Below are 19,231 nucleotides of genomic sequence, written 5' to 3'. Positions count from 1 at the left end.
TGATGTTATACTTTTTTCCTAAGGATAGTCACCATTTTTTTTAAAGATTATAGAAGTAGTTGAAGATTATTTTGAGAGGTGGGACTCCATCTCAGGACCCTGAGATCACACTCTGAGCCAAAGGCAGATGGACATTCAACCACTGAGACACACAAGCATCCCAAGGATGGTTTTCTTAAGATGTTTCTCATTTATTATAAGAAACTTTCATACATAAGATTCCATATTTATGTTTCCAAGTGCTTGCAAATAATTATTAAGGGTCATAGTTTTAAGGGAGAATTTAAATTTTCATTCATTTGCTTACATAATATTATCCAAAATTATAAAATTAACTTTTTAAAAAGTCCAAGAAAACCTTGCTGTAATAATTCTAAAATATTTAACAAGATTGACTCTAATTTAAAAAAAAAAAGATTGACTCTAATTTGGAGTAAATAGAAAGGAGTTAGTGGTTTAGTATAATGAATTTGATGTATTTCTGAGCATCAAAATTGTGTCCATTAAAGTTGTGGGAGTTTTTTTTTTAACCATTTAAGTGGAGATCTATTTGTTAGGTAAACACTCCTCAATACTACTTGCACTTAAAATAATACTCCTTTAATTAAAGAAATAGAACGCTAGAGTTTTCTGAGCCTTAAATTTCAGTTCCAATTTTCATCATGATCATTATCATTATGATGATGATTGTTCTTCAACCTGTATTGGAATTAGAGGTCAAAACTAATTGTCCCATTCTAATTACATATAGTTCCAAGACTTTACAGAAGGAATAGGTGTCAGAAAGTCACATGTTCCATTTTGTGATTACAAAATAACTTTTAGTTGTTTTTGGTTAAAGTTCAATTAGCTTATAAATTTGACACATTAGATTTCCCTATATATTTAAATGTTTATGCACTAATAGAAATCCCTGAGCTTTTATTTGATTATTTATTTATTTATTGTTCTTTTTAAAATTTTTAAAGATTTTATTTATTTGAGAGAGAGAGATAGTGAAAGAGAGCGTGCGCTAACACAAGCAGGAAGGAGAGGAAGAAACAGCTTGATGCAGGTCTTGATCAAGACCTGAGCTGAAGGCAGATGCTCAACCAATTGAGCCACCCAGGCAACCCTATTATCTCTTTATTGTTTTATTTGGGTATATTTGGCACACAGTGTTACATCAGTTTCAGGTATACAACACAGTGATTCCCCATCTCTATATGTTATGCTGTGCTCTCCACCAATGTAGCTATTGTCTGTCACCAAACAGAATTATTACCATTACATTGACTATATTCTTTATGCTGTGACTTTTATTCCCAAGACTTACCCATTCCATAATGGGAAACCTTCCACTCCCCTTCATCCATTTTGCCCATCCTCCATCCCCTTCCCTCTGGTAATCATCCGTTTATTCTCTGTATTTATAGATCTGATCCTGCTTTTTGTTTCTTCGTTCATTCATTCGTTTATTTTGTTTTTTAGATTTCATATATTAGAGAAATCATATGGTGTTTTTCTTTTTCAATCTGATTTATTTCATTAAGCATTATACCTTCTAAGTCTATCCATGTTGTCGCATCCCTGAGCTATTTTAAACCATAATAATATATATAATTCTCCTAAGTACAACTGTCACCTTCCAAGGCAGACATAGATCTGCCAAAATCTTCCCAAGCATACAATGAGTATTTACCAACCCATTATATCTTAAGACTTATATTTCATATATATTTTTCTTTTAAAAGTCTAAAAACTCAGTTGTGTTACTTGGATTCTGCACACACATACCCTGTTTGGTTTTAAACCATCTCTTTGCCAACCAATTTGAATTTAAAGCAATACTACACCCTCCTTTAATAATAATTTTTGCTGACTCATTCACCCTGATTGTATGTTTGTGATGTTGATAATATTGAAAATTAATGGAATAACCCATCAATTTTCAAAGTAGTAAAAGTTTTGAGTTCCAGAAAATTTGGAAGGAAATCCAGTTCTTTAAAAAATGTTTAAGATACATATAAGACTGACTGAATTAGGAAATCTTGCCTATAATAAGAAGTCATGTTTTAAGAAATAGCCAAATATTCTATAATCAGCCCCAGTGTAGTTGTGTTTGTGCATTTATGTGTGTTTATTTTAAAAGGAATCATCCTAAAATGTGTTCATTTCACCAATATGAGATCTAAAAAAAAAAAAAAAATGTTCACTTATCCTGATAGTGTTAATCATTCTAAATTAGTATACAAGGATTTTGGATTAAGAAGCAGATAAAGCATAGTATTCTTTATAGGAATTTCTATGTCCACAGTCAGTTTGGGAACAACATGTGACTCTGGCCCTTATTCCCTCTGTAGGGTCTTGGAATTATTTGTAATTAGAATGAGACAATTAGATGAGACCCCCAATTCCAGGCATAGGTTGAGAAATTAACAAAGTGAACAGAGACTCTTCAACATTTCTTGAGCAAACAGCTTACACTTGAGGAAACCATAGTTTGTGAAATGTTTATATCAAGCAAGTTAGAAAAATATTCACAATATCCTGACTAGTGAAAATGATAATAGTTTTGAAACATCATTCTTAGCATTTAGATGCTAATTCTTAGCATTTTTGTCACATTATACAGATGTGTTCTCTGTGAAGTTAGCTAGAAGGCTGGGTTCAAATTCCAGAGCCCCAGGGCAAGTTTTATATCCTGCCCTTCCAAACATACACAGTAGAGTTGATGAAACCCCGCAAATCCAGACATAAACTGTGAGAGACGAAGTACTAGACAGTTAAGCTGTCCTGATTATAAACTTAATTTTAGTTGCTTAAGAGAAAAAAAGTTCAAATTCAAACCAAAATCAAGAGTTTTCTTAATTTTACACTATTAAGTTTTCTTAATTTTACACTATTATTTTACACTATGATTACTAGTTGTCACTCATTGAGTGGAATAATTTGATTTTGAGCTATCTATCATAGCATTTTATTTTAAAATACCAGTTCTTTTGTATATACCAAAACCCATTCTATAAAACTGCTATGTAAAATTGAATACTTAGCATCTGTGACAGTTAAAAAACTAATAGATATTGTATAAAGGAAAATGTCCCAATTAAATTAAATCTCCTATTGAACAAATACCAGACACTGCATTCAAGTAGAGGTAGTAAAATTTAGCTTTAAAAAATGATTTATGAATTTAACCCCATTCCTTCCTATTTTGCCTGTGGGCAGAGCTGTGTAGAAACATCTGCTCAATGCTAGTTCATTTTCTATCAGTGATTCTCTTCTAGATGTTTCAAATACTTTTAAAGTAGCAAACTTTGGGGAGAAATCAATTACATTAATTGTCACCACTTACTGAAGATATTGAGGAGAATGAGAAAAATCGAGTATTGCTTTAAAGAAATATGGAGGCATCTATAAACCTCCTCTCTTCTACTTCATCAATTTTCCCTCTCCTCCCCCTAATACTCCTAATATATATAGCATTCTGTAATATTTCTCATCTTAAATCCTCTTGGCCCCATAACTCCCTTACCTATTCACCCCTACCCCCCCCCCCCCCCCATTTTTCTGCTCCTTTATATACTGCAATGCATAGAAGTGTTATACTGGCTGTTTCTGTTTTCTCTCTTCCATAATCTTATGAAAGCATTCTGACGATGATTTTATTTGTGCTGGTCTGATCGGTCCTCCAAAGACACCAGTAATCCCCATGTTGCCTAATTCAATGATCTCCATGTTTCCTAAACTGGTGGTCTGTACTCACTCAATCATCATTTTACTTTAACCTCTTGACAGCACTTGACTCACCTGATCACTTTCTCTTCTCATACTTTCTTGTTTCTCTTCCAATCTTTCTAGCTGCACTTTCTCAATCTCCTTTGCTGGTTCCTCTTCCTTTTCTCAATCTCTAAACATTGGAGTTCACTTGAACTTCATTTTTGCTATTCTAGCAACAGTATTCCCTAGGTACATCATTAAGTCCCATGTTTTTAAATATCGTCACATGGATGACTTCCACATCTGCATCTTTGGACCTTACCTCTGGACTGCAAACTTTGTTTTGTTCACTGCTGTATCATCAGAACCTAGAATAGTGACTGGCACAATACAAATGTTGAATAAATATATGTTGGATAAATTAATTAATGCTCTGCTTTACTTCCCAGGGTTATTATAAAAAATAATTAAAAAGGGATATAAAAGTAACTTGCAAACTGTATATCAACCTGCAGTTATTAATCTTGCAGATTTCTATTATTCAAAAACAATTAAAGAGTGGGATATGAGAGAATTTTTAAAATGGATTTCATCTTTATAAACTAGATCTTCAAAAGTGGTTATGTCTTCCCAAATTCAGTGTTCTATATCATTCATCAAACTCTGGACTTCAGGGAAAGAGATATAACAAATCTGTATTCAGATACAAAAAGAAATGCTCTAATATTTGATCTGATAAAAGTATGGTATCTTTAATGTATGAGGCTCACAAATTTGCTACATTCAGTAATGTCAACTTAAATGACATGTCCTTGCAAGGCTAGTTGCACAGTGTTAATCATTAACAATGCAAATAAGCAATTAGAAAAGTGATATGATCCGTAGCTTTAGAGCATAATGCTTTGTGAGCTGAGTGGCTGTCACTGAAAGAATAAGATATGGGTACAAGCTAATGGGATGAGTGTGGCTGAAGTACATGAATTCTAAGATTTATAGCCTCTGCCTATTAAAGAAAATTGTCTTACAATAGTAGTGATTCTCAAACTTTATGATACATCAGAATCATCTGGCAGGCATCTAAAAGCACAGATTTCTGGGTCCCACCACCACAGTCTCTGATTCAATTGATCTGAGCTTGGGCCCAGGAATTTGCATTTCCCACAAATACCCAGTTCTTCCTATCTTTCTGGACATATACACTCTAGTTTCATCACACTTTGAGAAACACTACACTAGAGGGTTTATTTACATGTTCTTGGGGGCTATTAAAATGTTCAATTATGACTCCAAAATGTTTTCCCCAAACTTTCCAATATTCCTCAACATTCAAAAGATCATTTGTGGGCAGCCCGAGTGGCTCAGCAGTTTAGTGCCTGCCTTTGGCCCAGGGTGTGATCCTGGAGACCCAGGATCGAGTCCCACATCAGGCTCCCTGCATGGAGCCTGCTTCTCCCTCTCCCTGTGTCTCTGCCTCTCTCTCTCTCCCTTTCTCTCTCTCTCTCTCGAATAAATAAATAAAAATCTTAAAAAAAAAAAAAAGGATCATTTGTGGTGTGTATTAAGAGACCTCCTAATAAAACAGTGCTTTTAATTTTAGTTTTACTCAAGCCGACAAACTCTCTGCCTTGCTTCTTTGACATTTCTTTGAAATGGCATTCCATTTGCTACAAATCGGTGATTATTGCATGGAGACTTGCTTTCCCTTGTGACTGCTCTGTATCATCATTGCTGGAGTAGCACTGATCTAAATGTACATGTCAGCTATTTTACCTGCCTGCCTCCTCCATTGGTCCAATAAAGTTTTGAATTCACTGATCTCCCAAACTAGCCAAGCTAAATTAGAAGACGACATAAGCTCTAGATGTCTCAGCTCTGCCAAGGAAATATCTATTTCTTGGGAATATCAGTGAGAATTTAATTAGATGCTGCGAAGGAAGTGCCTAGATTCCTAAGACCTGACATAAGTCAAAATACATTGTTGGACTTAAGTTCAGACTCTATTCCAGATTCAGGAAAATCTGGAAAACAGATATCCAAAATGTGATGAACTGTATGATTTTTGTAGTTAATGTACCTAGCACAAATAGTAGGTATTTTGAAAGAATGAGTCCAAGAATGTGAAAAATTAGTGGAAACGTAACTATGCCTATTTGAGGTTTTAAATTTTTCATTAATTTTTTAAAAGTAAATAAATCACAGTTGTACTTTTTAAAAAAAATATGACCAATAAAAGGGTGCTAGCATGGCATAGTTGGTTAAGCATCTGCCTTTGGCTCAGGTCATGATTTCAGAGTTGGGGGATTGAGCCCCAACTCAGGCTCCTTGCTTAGTGGGGAGCCTGTTTCTCCCACTCCGTCTGTCCCTGCCCTCCCCCACTAGTTCTCTCTCTCTCTCTCAAGTGAATAAATAGAATCTTTAAAACAAAAAATAAATACATGACCAATATGAAAATCAGTATTTGCTTGAAAAATAAATCAATAGTTACTTTCCTATAAAAGGATTTTTCCTTATAGATGTATTCAGAATATGTGTTCAAAAATAAGCTAGCTCTCTGCATTTTAAAGAGTTCAAGTTATATATAAATTATTGAAAAATTTAGGATCAAAATTTTTATACTTGGAATAAAAATGACAGCATAGCAAACCATGTCCCAAACACTATTCAAGGTATTTTGTGGTATTATTCATTCAGTTAATTCACAATAACACCATGAGGCAGGTGCTTTTAGCACTCTCAGTTAAAGATGCAGGATCTCACAGCTAATCAATGACTGATTTGAACTTGGTGAATCTGACTTCATTGTCCTTCACTGACCAGTTTTTAGTACTTCCTTGTAAGTACTATTTGTTTTTTGCAGTTTGATCCAGCCAGCACTTTTGGTCTCATATTCACATTTTTTAGACATTTTTTATAATGAAATTTGAGGAAAGGTAAGTTGGAACTAACTTGTACAGTTCAAGATGTTTATTTATGTCATTGCTCTCTATATCTGTATCCAAACAGAGAGACTTCGAGCAAATCATTTCTGAACTTAATGATTAGAAATCTACCGTAGGGACGCCTGGGTGGCTCACAAGATGAACGTCTGCCTTTGGCCCAGGGCATGATACTGGGGTCTCGGGATCGAGTCCTACATCTGGCTCCCTGCATGGAGCCTGCTTTTCCCTCTGCCTGTCTCTGCATCTCTCTCTGTGTGTCTCTCATGAATAAATAAGTAAAATCTTAAAAAAAAATCTACCATAAATAATAAATACCAATCGATCTATAATTGGTTAAAAAGTATATGTTTATAGCTACTTTCATCTTAAACATGTCAGCTGTGTAATGCAAGGGGATTCTTACAAAGAGATTATACCTTATAAGGGGTAAAAGAAATATGTAAAACAGTATTATAAAGTACCCTTGAAATGAAAATATAGCATTAATTTTATTATAGTGGAGGATAGCATTGGCAATGTGTTTGTTGTATGGTATTGACTACACACTACAAACAAAATGATGATTATTGCTATTAGTTCCTTAATTCTCATTTTCTGATATAGGGGTTTTAAAATATTCAAAATCTCATTAGAGAGTTGTACAACTTTTCTGTTGACAACATTCATTGAAATTTTGCTCTTCTGATACTTTTGAAATTAGCCTTTGAGGAAGAGATACTTGGAAAAAAATATGATTACCAAAGCATACCAAAACTCTTAATTTTCAGATAACAATGTCTCTATAATATACAAAACAATATGAACAAAAACTAAATATGCTATTGACTGTGAGACCAATTTGTTTTCTGGACTTATTTTATAAATTATGTGCTATTTTATTATTTTTGTTATCTATTAAGATGTGGTTGTATCCATAGAAACCTGTGATCTATACTTTGCACTTCACATAACTTAGGTGGTTTTCCAAATATCAGGCTCCATGAAAGGGAGGAAATGTTTTCCTCAGTAATTTTCCACTGATACCCTTCAGAATTTACTGTATATCTTGCAATTTATCATTGGAGTTCTACTACCAATAAAGGCCCAAACCAAGTTTTGAGGTAAGTAGTGCTTTTAAAAAATAAAATAATATCTTCAGTTATATGAATGAAAATTAATAACTCTAACTAGAATATAAATATTTTTCTGTAAGCTATAGAAAACAAATAGTACAATAGGTTTAGTTTTGACCTGATTTGCAATTAGGAATGAGGAAACATTTTGCTCTTGAAATTATTAACAGTATCAGAGGTATTCACTGAAATGTTCTCAGGTCTGTACCATGAACTATACTTGGAAATAAACCCAAATGTCTATGACCACAGTTTTCCTTGAACAACTAGTTTTAAAATGTAAATGCAAAGAAATAATTTACTGTATATCTTTAAAAGTTCACTTACTCAAAATGACACACATTTAAATTCGGAGTAATTATTTTGCTTTTTAGTTCACAATTTTGGCAATTTACAAGTACTTTTTTCTAGGGGAAAAAATAACAAAAATTTACATTGGTAACTATTTTTGGAAATTTCCACACAATAAATCAGAATAATATTTCTTTAAATATATTTATTAAGAAAGGTAATGCACATAGCAGTAGTAGTCTTTTTTTTACTGAGAAAATCCTAGTGACATGATGTAGTCGGCACTCTGAGCAGAGTGGCCTCCTGTCCCAATCTTCCTTTGGCGATGTAGTTAGGGATCGGTATCTGCGGAAAGAGAGAGGTGAAGTTATAGGTAAATTAATGAGAATTCAAAGTGAATAATCTTGAGCATCATTGAGTGAGGTTAGTGACAATTATCTTCCAGCTCATCTTGACTTTTTATGGGTTAGTGCTTTCATGACCATATCATTCCAATCATTTTACTCTTTTCAGTAATGCTTTTTTCCCCATATAAAATAATACATTATAAAATGTTGGAATATTACATGAAACAACACATGGTTGAGCATCTGGAAAATACAGAAAGGTACAAAAGGAGAGCAAAGAAATTCCCAATCCTATCATTCAGATCTAACTATTGTTAACATTATTGTGTATTTCAATCTAGTGTCTTATTTATCTAACTTTCTGCCTATATGAAAATTGAGATAATATCACATAAAAATGTGCATATTTCCTTTTGTATCACAAAAACTCATATTAATACTTACATTAATAAGTAATCCTTCAAAATCCTATTTTAGTGGCTTCATCGTAAGGAACATTTTTCTAAACAATGAGCATGTATATCTTGGCATAACTTTTCCAATATTTCTCTTAAAATTTAGGAAAATTCTATGCAGAGACACCTGGCTGGCTAGTCGGCTGAGCATGCATCTCTTGATTTGGGGTTGTAAGTTCAAGCCCCACGTTAGGTGTAGAGGTTACTTAAAAATAAAAATTTTAAAAATTCTATGCAAAGTTATACACCAAAACTATTACCTCTTAAATTATTATTTTATAATTATTAGAGGAGTCAAACTTTCTGTATGGTTAATGGATATTGCACCTCATTTTAAAACTAACTGTGCATTTACTTTATTGTAGATTTCTTTAAACTACCTTTTAATTTTAGATCAAGCTTTTTCTTAGTCTATTAAATTCATTAAGCTTTTCTTAATCTACCTTTCAATTTTTATAGAAATTGTGTCAAGTATTTTATTTAAGAATCTACATTATTTCTGGGAAAGAAAAATTTATATCAAATGCAAATATACAGAAGATCCCAATAAAGTGCACATATATTTTCAATTATACATAAACAAGTAAAATTGAATGATGTGACCTACTCACTTAAAGTCACAAATGTGTGAAGTATTAACACTAGCACCAAAGCGTTGCTACCAACCTATGCTAATATTTAAAAGATGTATACAATTTTCTGAAACATTGTGTCTTTTAAAAATGCCTGCAAATCTAAAGTACTATTAAAAAATAAAAACAAAGCTGCACCGGTATTAGTCTTCAAGCTGAATTTAACAATGAAAAATATGTACTGGCTTTAATATCTATCATATGTCATATTATATACACACACATATATATGCATATAGGGATTGAAGATGACTATGACACTCTCACTCCAGTGATAATTATATCTCGAGACTACTTTTTAAAATCTCACCTTTTGAAAAAATTTTAGATCCATTAATAGTTAAATGGAACATTAAGCCCTGTAAAGGATTAACAAAGAGAGTGAAACTTGATTCACATGGTTGAAAGGCAATAATGAGTTTACTTATTTATCAGATCATACATTTAGTAAGTGATTTTGAACTGCTTCAATTCCAAGTACCAGCTCTCAGAACCTAAGGGGTTGTGAATTAGAACAGATAGCATCTCTAGGTGGAAATCGCATGTTTCTAGTAGAGTGTCTAGTTCAAGTTTATATAAATGTCTCCAATTGTTTCAATCACATTCATAGCAATGATTCTATATTTCCACTGAGACTGGTAGATAGTTTTTTTTAATCATTTCCCTCTCTCTTGTTAATACACTGAGGAATCAAGATCCATATCCATGGGTGAAATTCACAGATGGGATTTCATATCTGTGATTGACAGTCTAAATGAGATTCAGGGTCAGACATACTGCACCACTGGCAGAGAGAGAATCAAATGAAAAGTCAGGGGATAATGGCCAGTTGTGCTTATCATTCTCTTTTTTTTCCCCTGCTTTCAGGCAGAAACACACTCTAGCGGCTGTCACTCACTCATTACTAGGGCTGTCTCTGCCTGGGCTGGGAGTGACACAGCAGGATATTGCTGTCTGAATTGCTAAGTATCCCTTAGGCAAAGATAATAATTAAAATATTCTGATTTCAAAATGGTAATTCTTTTTGGCCTAGCATTGTGGTATAAGTGGATAAGGATACAGAGTAAATTGTTAATACTGTGCTACACCAAATGAAGCATGTCTTCCTTTGTCATTTAGCTCTTTCTGCCACTTCTACGTAATATGACCGTGTTCATGCATATTAATATGTGGCATATTTATATACATAAACGTTATACAGTTTAAATATGCATTGTTAAGTATCAAAGAAATAGATTTGTAATATAAATCCATATTTATATTATATACTACTGACTAATTGTTCCCAAGCACTTGCTAGACATAATATGTCTGAGATCAAATTAGATATTATATGGGGAGCCTGGGTGTCTCAGTCAATTGGGTGTCTGCCTTGGGCTCAGGTTGTGATCCCAGCATCCTGGGATGGAGCCCTGCCTTGGGCTCCCTGATCGGGGAAGCCTGCTTCTCCCTCTTCCTCTGCCACTCCCTATGCCTATGCTCTCTCAAGTGTTCTCTCTGTCAAATAAATAAATAAATCTTTAAAAAATAAACTGCAGCATTTCTATAAAAAAATATTATTTTAAAAAATAAATATAATATATTCTTTTTGCATTTGTAGGTGTGGAAGCAGTTAAATGAGACTGAATCAGTATTTGCAGAATTTCTCCTTTAGCCTAACACAGGGCTAGTATTTTTACTTTATTTCATCAAATTCTCACAAAAATTTACTATATCAGTATTATGTCTAAAGCATGATTAAAAACACTGAGTTTCGGCAGCCTGGGTGGGTCAGCGGTTTAGCGCTGCCTTCAGCCCAGGGCATGATCCTGGAGACCTAGGATGAGTCCCATGTCAGGTTCCCTGCATGGAGCCTGCCTCTGCCTCTCTCTCTCTCTCTCTGTCTCTCATGAATAAATAAAATCTTTTAAAAAAAATAAAAATAAAAACACTGAGTTTCCAAAAATTATGTAATTTCCCAGAATTCAAACAGCTAATACAAGGTAAAATTAAGATTTCAACTGGGTTTTCTCTGACTCCTGAATCTATGCTTCTTCAGATACAAGTTGCTTACGGTGATGATTGACCAAGGATAGACCTAAGGGGTAAGGGGGTCATTATTTCTCAAATAGTGAGATGTTCTTTATAGTATGAGAAGGCTAGCTTTATTTATTCAAGAATTTTGAAAACATTAAGAAATCAATTTTATGTGGTTCCTCAGCCCCCCCCCTTCTCTCATGCATTAAAATGTACAATACCAATCCTAATTGTTCATCCTATTGAGTTAAAGTTATTTCACTTCTCTGACCTTTCACATGATCTAGAAATTTACTTCAGTGGTAGGATAGTTGTATTTCTCAACCTAGAACTATTGTATAAAATTTAGAGGTCACAGATTCAAATGCCTATAGCTTTCACAGATATGTGTGTATTCAGTTGGATGGGAAAGAATAGTGAGTGATGGGCCTGTTGTGAATTGGAGCCTGCAAGCTCCTTATGAAGGTGTTCAGATAAGAAATTAAATCACATGCACCAGAAGTCTAGCACTTCAAAATTGATATTAGAGATTATAAAAGTTTAAAAGTTTAGGGGTTCTTCTTTGGAGGGGTGGTAAAATGAGAGAAATCATCAAGCTTTTGCATGGAGACACCGCTGGGATTTCCTAAGTCTCACGCTTTGGTTGCGGGGACCATCTAGGACGTCGATTTGGCCTTGTTGCTGACCAGGCTTATGTCTTCTCTTCTCTTTATTTGCTCCCCTGAAGGTGTATTCTAGAGGAAGAAGCTTCCCTTCCATGATAGAGCAATAGAGGAGGACCTCTGGGCCAAAAGTTTTTCTTGTGGTTCTTTTCCCTTAACAAAACTCTGCTGCTCGTCCACGATGGATGGACCCACTGTGTGTCTGTTAAGCAGTACTCAGACTGCTCAGCACTTGCTTCCAATGTATATCCAGGCTCTGTGGATTACTTCTCCACCTTTCATTTTACTGTTATTTCTCCTTATTCAGCAGCGCATTGTGAATAGATTGGATTATTAGTTAATGTAGACCTATGGGTTGTTGCTAGGACAAAAAGGCAGGCTTTGTTTGGGGAATAATATTTGTTCCCAGTTTTCTCCTGGAAACATAAGAGCCTTTCCTTTTTAGGCAGATTTTTTTCATTCTGAAACCATGGTAAATATTTCCAATTGATTGAGTAGGCATATTGTACATTTCAGGGACTCCCACTGCTGATGGGGAATCTTCAGCTGAGCACACACTCATGTGTTACCTTCTTACAGGAGGCGATCGAGATCGGATGACAGCAAACCATGAGAGCTATCTCCTTATGGCGAGCACCCAGAATGATATGGAAGACTGGGTTAAGTCCATCCGCCGAGTCATATGGGGACCTTTTGGAGGAGGTGAGTATATATAGAATTATGGAAGAATAGAAAGGTAGGCCAAACCTATTCATCTTGACCCTCTCAACTGATGTTAGTATCAGCTCCTATTTTCAAATGGATGACTGTTAAAATAAATAGCAAACTATTCTATGTTATTATTAAGACATATATCTGAGTAACTCCCAGAAGTTTCATTTAAATCAAATATCATCAATAACCAACTTTTTAAATGACTATCTTGAATTATAAAAAAGGGATGATATGTTTTTTTGTTTTGGATTTTTCCATTTCACTGACAATAAATAGTCAGTCATAAGAATGGTACTATAAATGTAGATTAGTGAAGACCATGTGGATATGGGGCAAAAAAAAATTTGAAGAGTATCTTTGGAGGGGAACCTAGCCCTGAGATGATCAGTGATATCAAAGAAGAATGGCAAAGCTCTAGATGAGAATCTGATGATGACTAGAGTAACAAAATGCTTTGTGATCAGGCAAGTGTTTGTGGATTCAATAAATTTTTTTAAAATTTAGTTAATGTAGTTTTGAGAATGCACCCTGTGAGAAATAAATTAAATGGCACTGTAAATAGAACTAAAGGGAGGAAGAAGGGGTAAAAAACATGATCTTTGTCTATCAAAGATTATTCAATATAAAGATATGACATAAACAGACAAATTGTATAAAGCAAAAACTCAGTAAGTGGAATGGAAACGATAAGGACTCCAAAAAATTTACCAATAACTGGGCAGCCCCGGTGGTGCAGCGGTTTGGCGCCGCCTGCAGCCTGGGGTGTGATCCTGGAGACCTGGGATCGAGTCCCACATCGGGCTCCCTGCATGGAGCCTGGTTCTCCCTCTGCCTGTGTCTCTGCCTCTCTCTCTCTCTCTGTCTATGAATAAATAATTAAAATCTTAAAAAAAAATTACCTATAACCAACACATATTTCCCAGTGTAAAGCCTAATTATTTTATTTTGATGTAATTAAAATAAATTGTATTAAATCAAATTCATAGTTAGCAAACCAATTATAATTCCAATATTTATTTTATATTCTCTTTTGTCTATTGTCAGCACCCTGAATTCAGAAGTGAATTTTTTTCCACCTAACATATCAGTTACTTCCTAGGCTGACTCACCATTTTACATTTTAGAATAACTTCAAAGGTATACTTTAAAAGCTGGAAGGTTAAGTTTTACCAGGTAAATGATACAGGTTTGCAAATTGTCTGTTATCTAGCAGTGCCTTCTGCTGGGGAAGGAGGAGGTTCTTCATCCAGTTTGCCTGGTGACAGTCTGGTTCCCCTCAAACTGCTGTCCCAGGATGATAATTTTTCATAGTGCTGCTTTTCACTTTCATGGTGTCCTAGTTTTGGTGACAACTTAGACAGTGACCCTATTTATATCCTAAAATGGCTAGTAAATAACTATGACAAACATTTGAAAAGACCTGTGGGCTGATATCCCATCTACAACGTTAGCAAACGTTTGCTCGAGATTGTTCTTTTATTTTTTAAAAGATTTTATTTATTTATTCATGAGAGATCCAGAGAGAGAGGCACAAACATAGGCAGAGGGAGAAGCAGGTACCCCTCAAGGAGCCTGATATGGGACTCAAACCCAGGACCCTGAGATCACAACCTGAGTCAAAGGCAGACACTCAATCCCTAAGCCACCCAGGAGCCCCTCATGATTGTCCTTGGGACATATACTCACCCGCTGGAGTTTTGCTGGTACCTCCAGAGCCAGGGATTTGTGGGGTGTCTGAAGATGTGTCTTCTAAAGACTCTCTTTCCCCCATTACCAAATCTCTGTGGCTTCTGAGTTTAGGAGGATCCTTAGTACCTCCTGAAGGAAGTATTTTTGTTCAGAATTATTTCCATAAAGTGTCCTATTTTCTCCCTTTCCTCCTCTTCCATCTGTCCTTTTCTGAAAAAAAAAATGACTGAAGTCCAATTAGCTCTATCGAATTAGTAGGCACAGAGGTCCTACCAGCCCAGGAGTCCCAGAAGTTCTCACAGCAGGACTAGACAGGAGCTGTATATAAATCTTCAAATTTATGAACTTAGCAGGGAGCCCTGGTAGTTGATAAGTTGATGTACAGTTGTCCCTCCTCATCTGCAGTTTCTCTTTCTGCGGTTTTCAGTTACTCACAATCAACTATGGTCCAGAAGCAGATGATGCTCCTTCTGACCTATCATCAGAAGGTCAATAGAAGCCTAATATTATGTCATGATATCTGTGTCATTCAGCTCACTTCATCTCATCATATAGGCATTTTATCATCTCACATCATCACAAGAAGGGTGGATACACTACAAGATATTTTGAGAGAAAGAGGCCACATTCACATTATTTTTATTACAGTGTATTGTCATTATTCTATTTTATTATTAGTTATTATTGTTGATTGCTCACTGCGCTTGCTTTATTATTAAACTTTATCATAAGTGTGTATCTGTAGGAAAAAACAGTATATATAAGATTCAGGACTGAATCCCAGTTTCAGGCATCCACTGGGGGTCTTAGAACATATTTCCTGTGGATAAGAGAGGATTACTATACTTTATCCTATGAAATGAGCTTCAGGGATCTTGTAAATGTTTGATTCAAATTTACTTGTAAAACAAAAAGATATATTTTAGCTTAGGATGCTTACCATAGAAACAATGCTCCAATAAAAATTTTTCTGCCCTTTTTATTTAATTAAAGAATATTATGAGAATGCAAGGGAAGCTTTTAAACTACATATTCCATTTGCAATAAATCCTTTGTGAGTCAACTGAACCATACAATTTTTTAAAGTAAATCATTTGTAGAAGATCGCAATTGTCACCCATAATCTGGGACCCTCTCTGGTCACTGATTGAATTTTAAAGAAATATTATAAATTTGTGTTTCAAACAAATTTATAGAACTACAAATCCTTTTAATTATCTTATATACTAGAAATACACTTAACATTTCATTGAAAATATGCTTTCTACTGATAAAGAATATTTTAAAACCTCTGATTTAGTTCCATCCCACATTTTGTATATTAGGTCATTAAGACCCAGGGAGGGTGATTGGCCAATTGCCAATCACACTGTGAGGAACAGAACTAGGAAGAAAACTCAAGGCTTCTGGTTTGTGAGATCCTCCTACTTTCTCGCACAATAATGTGATCCATTACTGCTACTGTGGGAATGAAAAACCCACAATTACTAGTAGTATATCCTTAAGTATATGAAAACAAAAAATTTGTAATTATGCTAATTAAAATAAATATAGTTTTTCAAATCATTCAAAAACACCTGAATTTGACACTGTCAATGATGGAAAGTGAAACTACAACCAACAGATTGGGAAGAGGTATTTCCAGATTATATATCTAAGTAATGAACTTGTATCTGGAATTTATAATGAACTCTTACAACTCAGTAATAGAAGGGAAATTAAAAAATTGACTCGTTTTGACCCAACTGATAAATGAACAAAGAATCTGAATAAATATTTCTCCAAGGAAAACATGCAAATGGCCAAAAAGCACATGGAGAAATGCTCAGTGTCATTAGTCTCCAGAAAATGCAAATCAAAATCACAATAAGGTACCACTTGATACCCACTAGGATGGCTAGAGTCAGAAAGTCCAATAATAGCAAGTATTGGTGAGATGTAGGAAAATCAAAATGCTCCTACATTGCTAAACAGAATGCCAAATGGAGCAGCTGCTTTGGAAAAGAATCTGATGTATTTCTTCAATCAGTTAAACACAGAGTTCTCATCTGACCAGCATTTGCACTCCTAGGTAGATACATACCCAAGAGAAATAACATATGTTCACACAAAAACTTGTGCATGAATATTTATAGCAGCATTAATGTTAATAGCCAAAAAAGAGATGATGATTGTATATATCTGTGATATGCTAAAAGTCACTGACTTATATACATGAAATGGATGAATTCTATGATATGTGAATTATATCTCAAAAAATCTGTTAAAAAAATTCCTCAGTTGCTGTAATTGCCTTTCATAAGAAAATACATTTCTCCTCTTTATCTTAGTTATGGAACCCAAGACTCTGTTAATCCTAAATAAAGACCTCTTAGACTCCAGTCTCCTTCCTGGTGCCTAAATATTGTTATGGTTATTGATTAAATGGTATTTGCAAAGACACTTGGAAGGTGACATATCACTCTGATGTATAATTTCTTTTCTTAATGTGTAATTTCTGTATAGCACCTTTGGGTACATTTTAAATGTGTTTATTACAGAAAGGGCATTTCATGACCTCTACTGCACTTTCATAGCCTGTGTTTTGAAAAAGTAAAGTTTATCATGAGACACCTAGGCTTATCCTAGTTCAGGTTGCATATGCATGTAAAATATTCCCCCTTTACCATTACAATAACAATTTGATGAAAAGTAGGAGACACCTGAGAAGCTTGCCAAGCTCTTCAAACTCTTAGGAATGAAAAAATGTAATGTGAAAATCTTAAAATGTAGAGCTGTGGAATTGTTTTTTTTTTCTTTCTTTTTATTAAAGAAATCAAACTTACAACAGATAATCAGATAAGGGAAGGGAACCGATGGAAATGGAAGAAGTAGGCATTCACTTAACAACGGAGCCTGATAACAAAAGTATCTATTGACTCTAGATACTTCAGCTTTGTGTTATCTGCTTAAAACCACTTGTAAACAGCTGTTTCCCCATTAAAAATGTTGAGAGGGGCATGGTTTCTGTCTAAAAGTCAAATCCGAAATTTAGGATGTCAAAGCATTTATTTAGCTTTGGAAAAACTCAGTGGTTTTGTTTTGCTTACTTATTTTTGCTTTTTTTTTTTTACACTTTTTTTTTTTAAAGATTTATTTATTTATTTGAGAGAGAGAGAGCACAAGCAGGGGGAGAGGCAAAGGGAGAGAGGAAGAGAGAATCTCTAGCAGACTCCTCACCGAGTGGGCAGTCTGATACAGCGCTTGATCCAATGACCCTGAGATCATGACTTGAGCTGAAATCAAGAGTTGGTTGCTTAACCAGCTGAGCCACTCAGGCACCCCTGCACTGTTTGGGTTGTTTGTTTGTTTTAATTCCTTTCAATTGTTTTTGAAGCAATGTGTATGGAAGTGCCAAGCCCAAGCGTGTGGGAAGAGTGTAAATCCACAGAGTTTTCATTAGATCTGAGCGTTTTGCCTAAATTTAATGACTAACAAAATCGGTTCTTCCTGTATTTCTGTCTCCTTACAAAAAGAGTTGAGCCAGAGACCTATTGATGCAGTAAAAATACTTCATGTGAATAATTCTCATGATGAACACCTGGCATGTGGCCAAGCAAGGGTTAATTAAGAGGTAATGTGGTCTCTCACCTCTGACAGAGTCAGCTGTGTGACCTTGGGTAAGGAGTAGGACCCCCTCTCCAGACTTTCAGTTTGCTTGTTTGTAAAATAAGAAAATTAGACAAAACCATTTTAACTGAGATTCTTTCTGGCTCCAGAGTCCTGTGATTACATGTGTTCCCTCCATCCCAATGCTCAGGTCAGTAAGGTCTTCAGCTGGCTGATGCCTCTGGGTCCAGCATTGTCACTGTCTTGTTTATACTGAGTAATACTTTGTGGTTCCCTATTTTTCTAGTAGCATGCTGTGACAGTGAGGGCAAAAATTTGAACCATAGGGCAGAAGTCACTACTGATTCCTTCAGTGACAAACTATTACCTATCTGGGCATGCTTATCAGAGAAGTGATGTTTCGAAAGGGAGTACCCTTGCAGGATTCCTCACAGTCTTGTAGCACTCGGGTCAAATAGCTTGGAAGGAACCCCGAGGCCTTGGGGGTCAGATGGGGTGAAAGCACTAGCATTCTGAATCTGCCCATGGAACAGCCAGGTGGATGAATGATTAACCCAGGGAGTAAATTGTTCAGCCAGGGGGATTGAGTGTTGGTGGACATGAGGGCTGGGGCGGAGAGGGTGCGTGCAAGAGCAGAGGAGAAAGTCGAAAACAGGATTGGTTTTCAAACCATAACCAGAGATGTCGATAAGTAGATACATATGTATAAATACGCATGGATACGCACCCATGAGTTGAGTTGACTTCTTTTATGGTGGCTGTACCTGCAGGGGCTTTGTTACCAGATTGGGAATATTTTTTCTACTTCACAGACACACACGTGTGTACGGGATAGGCACACTGGGGCCGGCACTCACGGACAGGCTGAACTGCCGGATCCTGGGCAAAGTCTTGCATAGGAAGAGGGTCCCTGCAGGAAGGGGGGATGGTCGTGGGGGTGGGGTGGGGGGGTAAAAGCTCACCCCCTTGGCGTCGGGTAGGTGCTGCTGGACTTCTGCAGCGGCTCGCACAAGGGCCGGCAGCGGACGCCAGGTGAGAGGAGGGAGCAGGGGGTCCGCAGCCG

The 19,231-nt window shown here is 35.6% G+C and overlaps 1 protein-coding gene and 1 long non-coding RNA gene across 6 annotated transcripts in view; one reads left to right on the top strand and one right to left on the bottom strand.

Annotated features, from left to right (window-relative positions):
- The window catches only part of ARHGAP24 (Rho GTPase activating protein 24), a 735,186-nt gene that overhangs the window by 643,148 nt on the left and 72,807 nt on the right, over nucleotides 1-19,231 (top strand). For all 5 annotated transcript variants that reach the window (XM_072755700.1, XM_072755701.1, XM_072755702.1 and 2 more), the window contains one exon: nucleotides 12,736-12,858. In XM_072755700.1, the coding sequence (XP_072611801.1) occupies nucleotides 12,736-12,858 (123 nt within the window). The remainder of the gene's footprint in view (nucleotides 1-12,735; nucleotides 12,859-19,231) is intronic.
- LOC112919679 (uncharacterized) lies at nucleotides 8,235-19,078 on the bottom strand. Its single transcript, XR_003234937.2, has 5 exons — nucleotides 18,896-19,078; nucleotides 14,557-14,688; nucleotides 12,726-12,846; nucleotides 9,789-9,837; nucleotides 8,235-8,389 (listed from the first exon to the last, which is right to left on the bottom strand). It is a non-coding gene; the product is annotated as an uncharacterized lncRNA (long non-coding RNA).

The sequence above is a fragment of the Vulpes vulpes genome, chromosome 4, assembly GCF_048418805.1.
Source record: "Vulpes vulpes isolate BD-2025 chromosome 4, VulVul3, whole genome shotgun sequence".
Taxonomy (NCBI): domain Eukaryota; kingdom Metazoa; phylum Chordata; class Mammalia; order Carnivora; family Canidae; genus Vulpes; species Vulpes vulpes.
The sequence above is the reverse complement of the archived record's forward strand: the minus strand, read 5'-3'. Positions and strand labels throughout refer to the sequence as shown.